The sequence below is a fragment of the Martes martes genome (assembly GCF_963455335.1).
Source record: "Martes martes genome assembly, chromosome: 5".
Classification (NCBI taxonomy): Eukaryota; Metazoa; Chordata; class Mammalia; order Carnivora; family Mustelidae; genus Martes; species Martes martes.
Genome location: NC_137892.1, coordinates 133928008 through 133946204, shown reverse-complemented (window position 1 = coordinate 133946204; position 18197 = coordinate 133928008). Strand labels below are relative to the sequence as shown.

General features: G+C 41.4%; 1 protein-coding gene across 1 annotated transcript; it reads left to right on the top strand.

Moving 5' to 3' along the window:
* The first annotated feature begins 2109 nt into the window (after positions 1–2109).
* CARD6 (caspase recruitment domain family member 6) lies at positions 2110–9166 on the top strand. Its single transcript, XM_080804878.1, has 3 exons — positions 2110–2619; positions 4190–4783; positions 6015–9166. Exons 1-3 carry the CDS (start codon positions 2337–2339, stop codon positions 8414–8416), a joined length of 3279 nt encoding a protein of 1092 aa, XP_080661004.1. The 5' UTR covers positions 2110–2336; the 3' UTR covers positions 8417–9166.
* Positions 9167–18197: the final 9031 nt, after the last annotated feature.

Genomic DNA, 18197 nt, shown 5'->3' with positions numbered 1-18197 from the left:
TCCTCCTTGATTCTTAATACATCTCAACATTGGTCCATGCAACATTGGTCCCTGCCTTTATTTACATATTTAATTACCTTTAATAATATAGTAAACACCTATAAACTCATCCCTGGATTATTGCCTATGTCTAACTCCATGATCTTCCTGTCCTTTTATCCCATCTTATCCCCAACCTCTCCTGAACCTAGGTAACCATCTTTCTTAACTTCATATTCATTATTTCCTGATTTCTCATTTTAAATAATTTTTTAAAATTTTTACTTTTTAAGTAATCTTGACATCCAATGTGGGGCTCAAACTTACAACCCTGAGATCAAGAGTTGCATGCTCTACTGACTAAGACAGCCAGGCACCCACACTTTATATAATTTTAATGACTCCATGTATATTCCTAAAATGTGTGTATGTATGTGTATGTATTTAAGTTACATTCAACTTTTAAAAAGGGTATCATGCTGTACATAATCTTTTGGGACTTGAAGTTTTCCTTTTGTATTTTTATGATTATATTGTGGGTCACTAAAGTTCATTCTTTTTGAATGGTGTATACTATTCCATGAAATACTATAGTTTGTTCATCTAGGATCCTGTTGATAGTTATTTAGATTGTTTTCAGATTCTTGCAAACTATGGAACTGTAAATAAAGACCAGCTAGGAGTGCTTGAATGGCTCAATCAGTTAAGCATATGGCTTGGTTTCTGCTCAGGTCATGATCTTGGTGTCGTGGGAGAGGCCCTGTGTCCAGCTCTATGCTCAGTGTGGAGTCTGCTTGGGATCCTCCTCTGCCTCTCCCACTCATGTGCTCTCTCTCAAATAAATAAATAAATAAATCTTAAAAAGAAAAAAAAGACCAACTAGATGGTTTAAAAAAAAATTGAGGGGTGCCTGGGTAGTTCAGTCAGTTAAGTGTCCTACTCTTGGTTTTAGCTCAAGTAATGATCTCAGGGTCGTGAGATCAAGCCCTGGGTAGGGCTCTGTTGTCCGCATGGAATCTGCTTGTCTACCTCACCCCCGACCTTGCACGCACATGCACTCACACTCTCTCAAAAAAAAATAAATAAAATCTAAAGAATAAATAAAAACTAAAGTCTAATGGAAACAAAAAATGTAAACTATTTAAGTATGCAGTAGTGTTTAAAGTAGAAAGTATGAATCCCTCTGTTATCATATCCCCAAAGATAACCAGTGCTATAATTGGGGAGTCTCTCTCCTGTCTTCTTGTAAATATATATCATTATATACATTTTATATATGTGCATTATACACATTTTAATTTTTAAAACAGAAGTGAGATCTGTAACTTTGTCTTTCATAACAATATATCATGGATATCACTAGTTGTCAGTATACACAGGCTTACTTCATCCTTTTATTTCTTTTCTTTTTTTTTTTAAGTAAACTCTACCCTAATGTGGGGGTCGAGCTCGTGACCCTGAGATCAAGAGTCTCATGCTCCACTGACTGAGCCAGCCAGGCACCCTGCTTCATCCTTTTAAACTATTCTTTTTTTATTTTACTGTTGATATATCAACATTTATTCCACAAATCCCCAATTCGTGGAAATCTTAGTTATCTTAAATTTTCTGCTATTATAAACGACATCATGCAGATTCTTGCACATTTATCTTTGGACATTTGTCTGATTATTTCCTTAAGATAATTACCTAGAAGTGAAATTGCTGGGCTGAATGGTGTAAATTTGTATTTTTATCTATCTGCATTTATTTATTTATTATTTATTGCTGCCTATTGCTAGATTTCTCTCCAGAAAGAGTTAATCAGTTCACATTCTTATCACAAATAGAGCTCAGAACACCTAGTCCAGACTGAAGTTCAAGAGACTTCTCAGCGAAATTGACTCCGGGGCTGAGTCAAGGTGAGACTGACTTAAATCATCAAAAGAGTAGGTAGATGATCTATAGGGAGCCAGGCCGGGGGGCTCAGGGCTAGATTTCCACACTGTCTTGGCTTGTTTTTATCCACTCTCTTCAATGCTAGGCATCTTTGACCTGTTTAATCTTTGCCATTTTTTTTTAAGATTTTATTTATTTATTTGACACAGAGAGAGAGAGAGAGAGAGAGAGAGCGAGAGATCACAAGTAAGCAGAGAGACAGGCAGAGAGAGAGGAGGAAGCAGGCTTCCTGCTGAGCAGAGAGCCCTGTGTGGGGCTCAATCCTAGGATCCTGAGACCATGACCTGAGCTGAAGGCAGAGGCCTTAACCCACTGAGCCACCCAGGCACCCCTGCCATTTTTTTTTTTTTTAAAGCTGTATTTACTTACTATTGAAACGGTTTCATAATCCATTTCCTGGTCTAGAGGACGGAAGAACAATGGCTGCGGGGAGTGTTCCTTCTGAGCTCATAGAAAGAGAACGGAAAAAGTTACTTGAAATCCTCCAACAAGATCCTGATTCTGTCTTAGACACATTAACCTCTCGGAGGCTGGTTTCTGAAGAAGAGTATGAGACTCTGGAGAATATTACAGATCCCCTGAAGAAAAGTCGAAAGCTGTTAATTTTGGTACAGAAAAAGGGAGAGGTGTGCTGTCAGCATTTTCTCAAGTGTTTACTTAGTACTTTTCCAAAGTCAGCTACCATTTGGGGCTTAGAGCATGGTAAGTTGGATTTCTATACTTTTGCGGGGGGTGGGAGGGACAAGGCAGAAAAAAGAAAATAATTGCCTTTTGTTCTCATTTGTCTATCTCCTGGAGATAATTTTCACTAAAATATGATAGAAGGTAAAAGTGTCCAGGAATTTAAAAGCAGGGAGCAATGTATCTTATTGGCTTAAGGGATTGATAATTTTTTGTTGAAACTGTATCTAAAATTTGCAGGGATTTTTTAGTGCTAGTATAAACTGCTTACTATTCAGTAAGTAACTTCATGGATATTTAACAACCCCAAGACCAAGTGCTGCATCTTTCACTTAGTATAACCATTTCGGAAATAGCAGAAAAATGATACATGGTGGATCAGTAACTTCATTTTTTTCTGTGGTAAGAATGCCAGCAGAAGCCTACTTTTCTGGAGCAATTCAAATGCTAATTCTTATTTTCTCCTAAGATTGATTTTATTTATTTATTTATTTAAAGATTTTATTTATTTATTTGACTCATGGAGATCACAAGTAGGCTGAGTGGTAGGCAACTGAGAGAGAGGAGGAAGAAGGCTCCCCACTGAGCAGAGAGCCCCATGCTGGGCTCCATGCTGGGCTCCATGCTGGGCTCCATGCTGGGCTCGACCCCAGGACCCTGGGATCATGACCTGAGCAGAGACTTTAACCTGCTGAGCCACCCAGGCATCCCTGAAGATTTTATTTATTTATTTGACAGAGAGCAAGCAAGAGAGAAAGAGAGAGAGAGAGAGAGCGAGAGAGGAAATACAAGCAGGGGGAATGGGAGAGGGAGAAGCAGGTTTCCCATGTGGGGCTCTTTCCCAGGACCTTGGGATCATGACCTGAGCTGAAGGCAGACACTTAACCGACTAAGCCACCCAGGTGCCCCTCAAATGCTAATTCCTCAATGTTTAAAAATATTTTGTGACAGATGAGGGAGTAATTCTTCCAGAATGGATTGTTTAGCAATTTTGTAGATTACCACTAGAGGCAGGTGTAGCTCCTTTTTCTGAAAGTCTAAAAAATATTAAAGATCATTTTAAGAGATATTAGAGAGGTAGAGGCTCAGATAAGAAGTTAATGTTAATGATCTCTACCGTAGGACAAGAACCATATGCTTAGAGAAATAGATACTATTATATCTAGGACTTACTATTCCAAATTAGAGCTCTTTGCTTCCTGATTAGAAATGATTAGCATCAGATTTCATTAGCAATGGCTCTAGGAAATCTGAGTTGGTTTTGGGTCACAGTAAAACCACAACTAAGCACTGTTCATAGGATTCACATTTTCTGTTTCACTCATGTACTCTTTGAGTTTTCTACAAAGAACTCAAACTTTTGAGCAAGGTAGAAACGTGATTTGATTTTTTTTTTTTTCCAGTGAAAGAAAGAATGCCAGGTGCCTTGTTATTTATGTGGGAGACGCTAGGTATTCATATCCTCCAGTTTTGAAATAAAGAAGAGAGATGATGCTTTGAGGTCTTGGAAACTCAAGTTATTCTAAAATTTATTCTTGTTAATTTGGAAAAAATGAAACAAACTCCCTCCCAACTCTCTTGTTCTTTTCAGAATTTTTAAAGCATGAGAATATACAACCTCCTCAACCTATAGGGGTAAACAAGAATTCAGAAGATTTTTTTTCCTCTGGAGAGAAACAGCCTGAGAATCCTGAGATCACGGTATCCTTCACAGAGAAAGAACACCTGGATATGGGAATCTCTGAATCCTTTGAGGAGAAGAAAACTAGTCATAAAGAAACTGCTTGGACCTCCAGCGAAGATGAGAAGGAATACAACACGCCCAAAGTCATATCACCACATTCAGTTGAGAACCCCGAATATGAAATTCCAGCAACTATTGTTTATTTACAGGATGGACAGAGATATGAGAAGCCGGATGATTCTTTGTACTTAGGAAGAGAGGAATATCTAGAATCCCTTGGATACTCGGAAAATGCAGAGCCCGCTGTGGAAGAAGAGGATTATAATGACTCAGAGCACAGTGTTTATGATGGCGAAGAGGGCTGTGCATATTCAGAAATCCTGCACTTCTCTGATGAAGAACAGAGCTATGAGGATTCAGAAACTGGCATGTCATTGGAAGAGGAGGAGGAAGAAGAGGAGGGAGAGGAGAATGAGGAGGAGGAGGAGAAAAGGACTGAAGGTATGGGGAATGATATGTGATACTTGGGCAACAACTTATTCCATCCCATAATGGGGAGAAGGGGTGAAGAAAGGCACTAGACGTCAGCAGAAAAGCTGCTACTCAGATTCTTTATGCCTCCCTAATCTGGAATTTCCATAGAGGTGGGTGTTGACAGAGAGGAAGACTCAGGGCCTACACAATGGTGGACAGTATAAGCAAAAATAAATACTGATTGTCAGCTTATAGGTTTCTTTTTTTTTTTTTTTTTTAAGATTTTATTTATTTATTTGACAGAGAGAGAGAGACAGCGCGCACACAAGCAGGGGGAGTGGAAGGCAGAGGGAGAGGGAGAAGCAGGCTCCCTGTAGAGCAGGGGAAGCCGGATATGGGACCCAATCCCAGGACTCTGGGATCATGACCTGAGCCAAAGGCAGTGGCTTAACCAATTGGACCACCCAAGTGCCCTGGGATCCAAGAGTCTTATGTTAGTTTGCCATCTACCAGGAGTAGAAAATACTCTCTGGTCTTCTTTTTCTACTAAGCACTATATCTATTCCCAAGAAGTGGTTAGGAGGCATATTAGAAAACGGGAGATTAGGAGAAATTAGGTACAATGCATAAATTCTGAGAAAGGTTTAATGGGAATAAAATCTTCCATTTTTCCAAACTTTAGCAAGAGATACATTCAAGAGAGAAATCAGTATCAACCTAGGAAATTCCTCACACATGTATATCATGAAGCATTAACAGTGTTTTCCATTGCTGCATATAAACATTAGTCAAAAAACTGGAAAACCTAAATGATCATCTGTAAATAATGGTTAAATAAGTAATGGTCCATCTAAATCATGAAATATGATCGATTAGTTAAAATGAATTAAGTCAATCTCTGTATAAACTGATTTGGAAGAATTTGCAAAGAATACCATTAAGTGAAAAGAAGTTGAAGAATCACTTGTTTAGTATAATATCATTTATATAAAAATAAAATAATATCCACCAAACCAAATGATATATTTCTCTCTATGCATGCATACTTATGTACTTGCATGGAACAAGGATGGGAAGCAAACATATGTAACACATTGACATCTCTTAGAAGGAACATGGAATTGGCAAAAGGGAACTTTCACTTTGTGTTGTTCTATCTTTTCACAATGAAAACGTCAATTACTTATTTAGTTTTAGAACTCCGTGAAGGAAGCTTGACTCTGAATGTGACATTCACTGAGTATCTTTTTCCCTACAGAAAGAAAAAACGTGTTTCAAGATGTCCTATCATGTTTAAACATGGATAGGAGCAGAAAGCTTCTGCCGGATGTTGTTCAGCAATTCTCCTTAGATCGGGGATGTATGTGGACACCTGAGACTCCCGGAGACTTAGCCTGGAATTTCCTGATGAAAGTTCAAGCTCTGGATGTGACAGCCAGAGATACAGTCCTCAGACACAGGGTTCCGGGTGAAGATGGCAAAGAGGAATTGGTGACTGGAGTAGAGAATTTGGAAATCAGGGACGTACAAACCATTCATCCCTTTGATGTTCTTTGTGCGTCTATGCTCTGTTCAGACAGCTCCTTGCAGCGTGAAGTCATGTCAAACATGTATCAGTGCGGTTTTGCTCTTCCCCTGCTCCTGCCAGATGCAGAAAACAATAAAAGCATCTTAATGCTAGGGGCCATGAAGGACATTGTGAAAAAGTGGTCAACACAGTCTTCAGGAGGGCTTCCAGGGGACACAGAAAAGTTTCCGAAGATGCCTGTCATCTCCTTTGTGCGCCTAGGGTACTGTAGCTTCTCCAAGTCCAGAATCCTCAACAGACTGCTTTGTCCTGCCCAACTGAAATCACACAAAATCTTTCTCCATCACGATTTTACTGTTCCGGTGCTTCCCCGGCAAATCTCTGATGGCCTGGTTGAGATAACGTGGCATTTTCCTGAGCGAGACTGTCTAAAGGAAAACCCTAGTTTTTTCCAGAAGCCTGTTGCTCTGGCCAACCTCCGTGGAGACCTAGAAAATTTTTGGACACAGTTTGGTTTTTTGGTGGAAATTTCCTCAGCTGTGTTTTTTTTCACTGACTACCTAGGTGAGAAGGAGTGGGACTTGCTAATGTTTTTAGGAGAAGCTGCCACTGAGAGATTGTACTTTGTCCTCAGTCCCCAGGCCCAGGAGAGTGAAGAGGCTCAGCTTTTCCAGAGGATTCTGAAGTTGAAGCCATCACAGCTACTGTTTTGGGAGGAGGAGGAAGCTGGGGAGAGAGGGAAGAATATGGAGGGTCTTCAAGCTGCTCTGCAGGAAGTGATGTCCTCTTCACTCAGATGTGTGACCATGGAGGAGATGGCCTCCCTGGCCAGGGAGTTGGGAATCCAGGTAGATCAAGACTTTGAGAACGTTCAGGGAATTCACAGTTCCTCGAGTGAAAACCTGGCTGAAGATGAGAAACAACAAAGACACAGTCAGCCAGAAAGCTCATCTGAAAGTGCAACTGAGATGCCTATAAGCGAGCCCGGGGCTAGCTTGAATCTTCAGAATTTCCACCCCACCCCAGTACTCATGCCTCCTCAGGAAAACTCCTATCCTCTACCAACCAGAATTGGAGGTAACTTTAACCATATGTCTCTGAAAGCCCCCTGGGTTATGGGCTCCCACTTTTGGTCAGAGCAGAGGACCAGGTGGTTCCGTCCCTGGCCCTTTCAGAAAACAAGGGGCCATGGTCGAGGTAAAAGTTTTAGGTCTCATTACTTCCCACCCCAGAGATTTTATTCACCTGAAAGATTTATAAAATTTCCAAGAACTTCTTGGGGATATTGCATGGATAAAACAAGACCTGTGTCTCAGCATGTACAGGCCTGGCCTAAGAGACCACAGGAGGACAGAACAATGGGAGCTCTTAAAAGATCTGGGGCAGTGGTCTCCCACGTAGGTCACTTCCATCCCCTGGGTATGCAGCCAGCAGCAGCAGTTGGGAAGCCGCAGCCTAAACAAGCCTATCCGCAGAGAACACAGCCAACTAGGGCGACTGGGAAACTTATAAAAACAACATCCCATATTGAAGGTCTTTACCCCCAGGCCTTTCAACCAGCTGGAGCCATACAAAAACCTGTAAGACCTGCTTTTCAGCAAGGAGCCAAACTGAAGGCACAGGATGGGCCTTCAAATCCAACTTTCCAAATGGGATCCTATCCCAGGTCCAACAGCAAATGTTTACCCAGCTCCCAGTTCACATCCAACCAGTCCAAGCCATTCCAGGTCAACCAATCCCAGCCTGTGCCCTCTCAACCCAAACCCACGCACACAAAACCCACTCATCCCCGGCCCTCCCAGACTAAACCCTTTCCAGCCATCCCCACTCAACCCCAGCCCTCCCAAGCTAAACCCTCTCCACCTAAACCTACTCAGCCCAAGCCATGCCCACCCCAGGCCTCCCAATCAAAGCCTCAGCCCAGACCCACTCAGTCCAAGCCATGCTCACCCCAGGCCTCCCAATCTAAGCCTCAGCCCAGACCCACTCAGCCCAAGCCATGCTCACCCCAGGCCTCCCAATCCAAGCCTTCTCAGCCCAGGCCCGCTCAACCCAAGTCATGTAGGACCAGTCCTTCACAGGCTAAGACAAACAATCTAAGAGCAGCACCCACGAGGGCAGGAAAACGTTAAAGTGCTTACTCTAGAGACCTATGAAACAAATCCTTCATCCAGGCTGTTGCTATCTACGGTAACCTAAAGAAGAATGGCAGAGATGGTCAGAGATTCCTATCATTAACATGACAGAAAGAAAAAAAAGAAGATATGCACAGCTTAACTGGTATCATTAAAGTATCTGTAAGAATTGTGTCTACCAAAAGAAAAAATATGAAAAGAATTAAGAATAGAATCAGGGAGTAAATAAATTAACTGAACCCAGCCTTGAGAATTAGGTAGTATATAACCTGATTGCCAGGAAAGGTGCTGTTGAGACGGCTCCATAAAATAAGGTTCAGGCAGCTTAGTGTTACAAGAAAACCTGTTCTCGATGTTTGCTGCTCCAGAGGTGTCTTGGTCAAAACTTTTTGGTTCACTTATCAGCCACTAAGCAGATAATCTATTTATCTGTGATAACAGCTCCAGTTTGCTTGGATGTTATAATTCTCTCATTTTACCCTTACATACAGGAATAATGAGCTGAAAACCAATGAGATGAATTATTTTGCATTTACTTGGGTATGATTTGTGTATGTTTTATATTTAAAGTATTTGTAGGGATGCCCATGTGGCTCAGTTGTTAAGTGGCTGCCTTTGGCTCAGGGCTAGATCCCAGGACCCTGGACCCTGGGATCGAGCCCCGCATCGGGCTCTTTGCTTACCAGGATGCCTGCTTCTCCCTCTCCTACTCCCCCTGCTTGTGTTTCCTCTCTCACTGTGTCTCTCTCTGTCAAATAATAAATAAATAAATATATAAATGAAATAAAATCTTAGAAAAAATATATATACTGTTTGTAATAGTTAAGGTAATTTGGTTTATTAAAAGATCTGATATCCTCATGATTTCAACTTAAAATGCATAATTGAATTTTTGATTTTAGAGTTACAAAGCTTGTAGAAAGCATTGCAATGTTTAAGAGAACTTAAGATTCACAAAATTTGCAATTTTACTTTATTAGCTTCATTACTATCCTAAACATTTGGGTAAGATCTGCCAGTTACAAGCATAAATAAAAGGAATATAATAAATTTAAAACATTCAAATGAAGTTTAGTTAAGCTTGTAAATGTTACCAAATATTAATCAAAGGCCACTTAAAGGTTAATGTTAAAATTCACTAGATGTAGAAATAAAATAATAAGATTTGTAATTTGAATTAAGACCTCTGGTTTTTTAATTTAACACTTTTATAAAATTAATTCTAATTTTAAGTATGGGTTAGAAATTTTTTCACCTTCAAGGATGCCAAGGGAAAAAAATCATATTGATAAATAGATGAAAAATGATTTTTGAAAAGGAGTAACTAATTTCTGAGAACATGCTCATACTCCATTAGGCATCCTTTATTTATGCATGTCTTAAACAATTATACTGAGTATTTAAAGGGTGTTAAATCTCTAAGGTCATTGTAAGGATGAAGAAAGAATGGACTGTGCATGTAGATTTTTATCTTTATCTTTCCAAGAGAAAAAGCATAATACCTAGTGTATTACTACCAAATCTTCAGTGTAAAACAGGAGTTTCTCAATGAGAATAATCTTTTTGTTGTTTAAACTTTTGAAATGAGCAATACTTGGTGATATTTTTAAAAACATTTTTTCTAAATCCATCTTTAAGATTCATTCCTGGAGGACAGAACTTGCTGGATTCTTTGTCACCAACAGATTCTGTATCAGCCTGGGTCTTGGCAATACATAGATGGTACATTCAGTTTGGAGACTTAGAGGAGCATCTCATAAAGAGACTATTTACAAAAGGCTGGACAAGATGTAAAAACAGGGCAAGAGAGCACAGCACCCTGGATCTAGTCAAAGTGAGGTACATTGCCACCTCAAGATCCGAAGGGAGAGAGGGGGCAGTGCTCTCCCCAACCAGAAATGCTGTGTGGGAAGGGTCTTGGGTCTGGTTGGTTGAGGGGGACAGCGGGCTGCAGTGACCCACAGGGAGCTGCTCCAGGGAATAAATAGCTATGTATTCCACATCTCTGATCTGCCAGTGCATTCGCTTGGCCAAAGCCAACCAGAAACCAGAGAACAAGGAGCTCACCTAGGTGGTTCTTGTTGACCAGGCTTTGGGTTCAAAGCAGGTGGAGAGTGAATCTGGACGGGCAAACAGATGGCACTTAGCAGATTTCTCCCTTCCCATTGTATTCTTCCTTCCTTTTTCCCCCCTTTCTTCCTTCCCTTGTGTTTATTTCTTGAGCATATATTATGCGTGAGGCAGTGCGGTAGGAACTGAGAAGATATGGAAAGAGAATGAGAAATCCTGCTGCAGTTGTGAGATCCTATAAATCTGTTTCCTCTTTATTATAAAACTATAAGCCCATTATATACAGTTTCAAAAATGCAGAAATAGACAAAGAAGAAAGGAAAATAAAAATAGTCTGTAATCTCATAACTCAGAGTAACCAAGTAACCGGCAATGTAGTCCTCTAACTCACTAATAACATTTTCATATATTTTTTCTGTGTAAATATATTTATAGGCAGCACTCAGTTACATATTCGAGTCTGTATCAGGGTTGAATGTGGCAAAATTAAATAGTGTTGGGGCAGGTAGGATAAGCAGCATAAAATACTGGTTTTCCAGATATCTTAAGAAAGTCTGAATTCAAGGCATAAAATACAGTTTAAGGGCATCCTTATATAATGCACAAGTTCAATTGTTTTTAGTCAAATATGCAAAAACTCAGAACTACTTGTTTTAGGTGTGTTATTTACTAAATTGAGAGCGTTCAATTCTTGAATTCTTTGTTGTTGTTGTTAGCAAATTTAGGAGTCTATCCAATGACTTATCCTTTCTTAAACACCTTAAATCAATTTATATTTTGTACAAGAAACCAAATAAAGATTACTTTTTTTTTTAAAACATTGAAAAAAGTGTGCTCTTTGTTGAGATGCCTGAAAGGAGTATATTCCAGTGGGTTACAAAGACTCACTATAGAGAAAAAGTTGCCTTATAAATCATACTAGCGTCATAAATCTAGGTTTTACCTACATGCATAGTGACCTTCTGCATTTCCTTATGTCTTAGAACTTTTTTTATAGTCCTCCTCATGAGTAAGGTATAGCTCTCTTCTTATTTGCTCTTTGGGGTCCATGTAAGCATAGTGTCTGTTGGGGAGGATAAGCATGACAGTGACTGAAAGGATTCAGAAATCTGATTTAGTGGGTGGCTTTAAGTGGTAATTGGCTAAGGGTAGTTTTTAGTGTTGGTTAGGGTAAAGGCTGAGATGCTATAGCAAAGAGAAGGCAAAAATCTCATGGCTTAACTAATATGGGAGCTGATTTTTCCTTCATGTAACAATTCAGCCAGTCTAAACTGGTAGAACATCTCTTCTCATTAGGGTTAATCAAGAACTAAGTTCCTTCCATCTTGTTTTTCCATCTCTCTGGACATTGTCCTTTTCTGCACAATTAAAGCCACCCTCTCATTTCCTTGATGCAATTTATAGAATGTGAGAAAAGCCAAATTCCAGAGAGACCAGCCTGACTTTAGTTAGGAATGATCTGGAAACTGCATATATCTTTCAATCACACTCCATGGTTCAAACTTGGTCATCTGACCACATGTAGCTATAAATGAGGTTGGGAAGTGTTGTCACCAGAGGAGTGGCCACACATCCAGGAAAGAGAGAAGCAGCATTTTGCCAAAATACCATAGAATGTCAAGAATATCAGAGAGAGACCAGGAAGAGGAAGATAAAGTCACTAGATGGAATCCTAAAACACAAATCACATGTCCATTCCTACCACTTTAATCACAATTTTTTGTTATTTATAGGATGTATTATTTTAGTGACAGGAAGGGGCAATAATTACCCAAATTGATGGGAGGATTTTCAATACAGAAATAAACAAGAAAGGAAGAGAAGATTTTATTTTATATACTTGTTATTTAAATAATTATTCTATAATAGAAATACAGACTGTTTAATGCAAGATGTCAACATTCTTCACATCCTCTTGGCAAGTTTCCTTAAAATCTGAAACCATGAGTGTATAATCTGAGCTCGCATAAAAATCCCCTGAGACAGTTGTTAAAATTGCATATTATTAGGGTTCTGCTTAGAGATTGATTTAGTAAGTCTGGAGTAAGCCTCCTGAATGGCCTCTTTGCAGGGACTACCACTGATGCAGAAGATCCTGGGGCCACATTCTGAAAACCCAGATCCGGCCTGGCTGCAAACCTGTTTTCTGGTGCCCAGAGAAAGAAATTTTCATCTGGACCAGGAATTCAGTCTGGGATGATTTCCCTTCATTATCATTCTCATTAAATTCATTATTCATCTCCTGTTGGAAAATTGGGCACTAAAAAGCTGGTTTAATGAGGCAATAATGAAGTAAAAAGTTTTAGACATTTAAGATCAGGACTGTTCTGTTCTACCTATAGGTTTCTATATCTAGAAACTTCCCATTTTGTTTGCAAGTTTTGTACCTGATTAAATTTAAAACACATCCTTTTATTTTTCAAAATGTGCTTCTTTCTCTTTGTTCCATGGCTAGGACTTGATTTTTTTCCCCTCAAGCCTCAGCCCTTTCTTCCTCTTTCCCAATGTCACCGGTTTATATCACATTATTCTTTCACCAATGGCAGAGTGACTTTGCTAGAGATTAATGCAGATGATTTTTGGCTTGGGTCTTGTTTTTGACCGTTTCATGTCTTTAGGCCTCGCAGACCAGATAAACTTCTCTGGGTTGGCCAAAGCAGAGAGAAAGGAGAATACAGCAAGATACTGAGATGTTGTGCCTGCCCTCCAGATGGGCCCTTGTCTCCTATCCCCGGTCCTTGGTAAATTCCCCAGACCCACTTCTGGACCCTAGGGTGAACAATACAACCCAAACAGATTTGAATACTGTGGGCCTTTAATGTCTGTCCCACTTCCCATGATTGGATTGGGTTAAGGAATGAGGTAAGAGAGGAGTAAATACTATTAATGAAAAACAATATTAATTAGTCCTTCAAACATCATCCCCTCCAGACAGAAATCCGGGTAATGGGAACAGAATGCCAGGAGAGGAAGGGCAGCACTTAGGCAGACAGAGGATCAGTGATGTGCAAAGAGGAGGGCTGGACAGAGAAGAGCCCAGATGGGTGTGGACGATGCCCTGGTGGGGTGTGTTGCAAGAGGACAGCACAGCTGTCTTGAGCAGTTTATCAAATCAAGGCCCATTTCCTTGCTGTGAGACTAGACTTATTTTTGATGCTTTTAAGATGAGGAATGAGATGAAAACTTCCGAAATGAAGAGGAAGACCTCCAGAGGGGTCAAAGGGTTATCAGGCTGCCTCTTGACTCTGCCGCAGTGGTATGTAAAACTAGACAAATAATTGCCCATAGTCCTGGGCTGCCCTGGCCTGTGCTGCTCGGTTCTCCTTTCACCGCGGATCCTGCTGTGCCGCCTTGAGAATCCGCCGTGCCATTCCGGAAACCACACCCGGGCAGGCGGCCCGGCAGTGACTCAGCATGGTGGAGGGTACTAGAGCTGGGGCTGGAGAAGGGTCCTCCCCACGTGGGGGGACTCCAGCCTGCTGCCTCTGCTCTGGGCTCTGTACCGGGCTGGCTGACACCTTCTCTGAGCTGCACGGTGGTCTGATGCCCACACCCCCATGTACTCTCCCCCTGCTTCCCTCCTCTACCCCCCAACCCCCACCCCCCGCCGCAGTCCTGCTCCCTCTTCTCTTTGGCTTCCAGGTGTCAGACCTGCATGGCCATGGGAGGTCCTTCCCGCCCACTCCTGCTCCCTTCTCTCTTTCGCTTCACAGACTTTCCTCGCACTTGAATCTATCTTAGCATTTGCCTCATGAGGGACTTGAACTGGCTGGCACAAGTTTCTTTATGAAAAATATTTCTTCTTTTTTCCAAATGTCTGCGCATTCTTGGACACGCCCAGTCCTCTGCCAACCCTTCCATGAGAAAGCCGAGCGGCGAGCGTTGTCTATGGTGGCTGAGAGACGACTTCAAAGAGGGAGAAATTTGTTGAGTCATTTTAATTATCTCTTTTAGGCTGGACATTCATTTTGAACATGGAGGGTGGTTTTTTTGTTTTTTGGGGTTTTTTGTTTTGTTTTGTTTTTTACAGGATCTTGGCACGAATTGCATATTTCACCTGTCACCCTGTCTTTTCTTTCTTCTTTTTTTTTTTAATATTTTATTTATTTATTTGGGAGGGAGAGAGATCACAAGTAGGCAGAGAGTCAGGCAGAGAGAGAGGGGGAAGCAGGCTCCCTGCTGAGCAGAGAGCCTGATGCGGGGCTCCATCCCAGGACCCTGAGATCACGACCTGAGCCAAAGGCAGAGGCTTCAACCCACTGAGCCACCCAGGCGCGCCATACCTGTCACCGTGTCTTTAAGCATTCTTCCTTGCTTCAAGATAACAAAAAAAAATCATTCACAATCTGCTCTTCTCTTGGAGCCCATAAGAAAGAAGAAAACAATCATAATATGGTGAGTGCCAGGATATTGCTTCAGGTCCCTTGGGTCTCTTACCACTTGGGCTAACTGGGTCAAATACCTCGGAAGATCAGTAGGCTCAGAACTGAGCCACGTGCCCTTGCCTTGTGTGCTTGTGGTCGGTTCAGTTTTGGGAAGATGAAGGCACAGAAGCCAAGCTGAGCAGGATCAAGATGGTAATGGGAAGCCAAGAAGTGGACACTTCAGGAAATTTGATCAAGAAGGAGAGTACTTTACTTATTTGGTCAAGAGAGGCTTTTCTGGGGTGCCTGGGTGGCTCAGTGGGTTATTTGCCTTTGGCTCAGGTCATGATCTTGGGGTCCTGGGATCCAGCCCTGCATCAGGTCCTGTGCTCAGGGCTGAGTCTGCTTCTCCCTCTGCCTCTGCCCTTCCCCTGCCCTCCCCACCACCCTGCCTTGTGCTCTTTCTCTGTCAAATAAAAAAATAACTTTTTAAAAACAAGAAAGGCTTTTCTTTTTATTGTCCTCCTTCCTCCCTCCCCCCCTTTCTCATCCTTCCTTTTCCTTTTCCTCTTTATTTTTCTTCTGATCCATCTTCCTGTCTTCTTAAAAACAAACAAACAAACAAGGTAACGTAGAATTTGGAAAAAATTTCAAACACTGTGGGAATATATATTGTTCAAAATTCCTCATAATTCCACCCCTGGAAAGCAAGAATTTTCTTTTTTTTTTTTTTAAAGATTTTATTTATTTATTTGACAGACAGATCACAAGTAGGCATAGAGGCAGGCAGAGAGAGAAGGGAGGAAGCAGGCTCCCTGCGGAGCAGAGAGCCCGATGCGGGGCTCGATCCCAGGACGCCGGGATCATGACCTGAGCCGAAGGCAGCGGCTTTAACCCACTGAGCCACCCAGGCGCCCCAAGAATTTTCAATATTGTTTGCATATCAGAATCATCTAGGGAGATAGTCGGACCTGATGTCAAGCGCACAGTCCCTGTGAAAAACATGGCACCCAGATAGGAGCATTCTTTACGTTCTCAAGGTGGCTCCCCTACACAGTCCTGGTTGAGAACCACTGTTCTAGGACTTTGCTACTCAAAGTGTGGTCTGTGGACTAGTGGCATGAGCATCAGCATCCAACAGAATCTCAGCTCTGCACCCTCAGTCTACCTACTGAGACCGAATCTGCACTTTAACAGGATCCTTTGATATTTCATATGCACCATAAAAATAGACAAACACTTTCTATAGACAAATCACTACAAGCAAGAAGGAAGACTTTTTTTTTTTTTTTTTTTAAGGTGGCATGGACTCATGCTTATAGACTGAGAAGAAAAAACGATAAAGGGGAAAAAATAGAAAGTATAAAACAGAATGTCAGAACTGGGTGAGGGGAGGGGGGAGCATGTCCCAGAAGCGCTGGGAGGGGTGGAACTGACAGCCTGTTGAGAAAAATGAACTTTAAAGAGGAAAGGGAATTTGTCATCTTACGACACTGGAAGGAAGTATGATAGACTGACAAGCAGATCCGAGGGTGGTCCGGCAGCTGCCTCCTGATGGCCTTTGTTTTCTGCTTTCCTCAGGGAAGTAAGAGGAGAGGTCATCTGCTGAAACTGAAGGGAGCAAAGAGGACTAATGGCTACTGGACACCCACTATGTGTCACACAGTATTGCAGCAGGGAGCCTGATGCGGGGCTCCATCCCACGACCCTGAGATCATGACCTGACCCGAAGGCAGAGGCTTTAACCCACTGAGTCACCCAGGCGCCCCGCCTTTTTTTTTTTTTTTTTAAAGAACTATTTCTTTATTTGAGGGGAGGGAGGGGCTGAGGGAGAAGGGAGGAAAATCTCAGGCAGACTCACCACTGACTCTCTCCACCCTGAGGTCGTGACCTGAGCCAAAATCAAGAGTCGGTTGCTTAACCGACTGAGTCACCCAGGTGCCCCTCACAGATTTTTTACATACAAAAATCATGTGTAATCCTTCCAAAAGCCCTATGACAATTCTGTTACACAGATGCTCAGTCTACAAACACCCGTCCCGAGGTTCCTTCTCCATGTCTTCACTCCTTTGGTGACATGACTCAGTCTCCTGACTGAAAATGTTATCCACATAAGCCCAACTTCCTGATCGGTGCTACCCCCACCCCCCCAGTTGTTGACTTGACCTTTCTAAAATGCCACCTACCTGACAGGAATCCCAAACTGGGTAAAAGAGAACTCATCCCAGAGCTGCACTCCACCGGGGACCCCACTCATCATAATAAAGCTGAAAAGCCAGGACTTCTGGAAGGGCGTCCATCCCTCCCTCCACACGTCCCAAGTCACCAAGGAGTCTTGTCAACTTGATCTCCCTAGTATTCTGAGTCTTTTAAAAGAAGTCTTTAAAAGCAAATCCAATATATTGGATTGTCACTCAGTCATAAATATTTCAGTAGATATGTCTCATGGAGAAGGATTTTCAAAAGTACTAGAAACAGAATGCTGATTGCGTTCTTAGTGCCCCAGTGTGCTGTCCACATTTATATATTTTATTTCATTTAGCTTTCACAATGTTTTTTTTTTTTTTTTTTTTGAAGGGGGCATTGCTAGATGATTTTACCTACAAAGAAAATGGAGATTTAGAGAGTAAGGGACTTGCCCAGAGGGCTGCCATTTGAAGTGGGAGTCCTTGAATTCCCTGTTGGGTGTCCCCCCCACCCCCCCCTGCGCCAGCCCCTGTTCCTCTATGAGGGTTTCTGTCCTCATCCCTTAGTGCCTTGCATCTTGTGATCTTGCGCTGTAAGAAAAGAGAAAATAAAAAAGGAACAATCCATATATTTTCATCACTGGAAAAAGAAAACCATTATATTTTCAGATTTTCCTACTTAAATATTTTCTCTCCAAAATTGAGGGAGAACATCATTGTACTGCCATCTTCTGGAACTTTTGAAGGCTAACAAATCAACAATACAGAAAATTTAAAACCAGTTCTGTCCTGCTCTTTCTAATCTAGGGCTGACATCTTGAACTTTGTACAATTAAAATTGTTTCTTTAGTTAATTGGAAAATTCTTGAACAACTTCATACCTATTAAATAGGGAGGTTAAAGAGGTCAGTTATTTTTCTTTATAGGGGAAGAAGACAAACACATACAGTAAAATTGACAAGTAATTCAGCAGCCACTTTTTGGCCATTGATTTCAACAATAATTTTTAGGACTAATGTTAATAGCGGTGATGGGTAAAAAGGTTATTCCATTGCTGGGGGGAGTATAAATTATTACAGGAAGGCAATTTGACTACATATATAAGAAATAAAAACAAAACACATGTAACTCTTGGCCCAGCAATTTTACTTTATGAAT

Bases quoted from the DNA above. Each gene is read 5' to 3' on its own strand.
- CARD6 (XM_080804878.1), top strand. From the start codon at position 2,337: ATGGCTGCGGGGAGTGTTCCTTCTGAGCTCATAGAAAGAGAACGGAAA. The intron at 2,620-4,189 runs GTAAGTTGGATT...TGTTCTTTTCAG, and splicing joins CATTTGGGGCTTAGAGCATG to AATTTTTAAAGCATGAGAAT. The intron at 4,784-6,014 runs GTATGGGGAATG...TTTTCCCTACAG, and splicing joins GGAGGAGAAAAGGACTGAAG to AAAGAAAAAACGTGTTTCAA.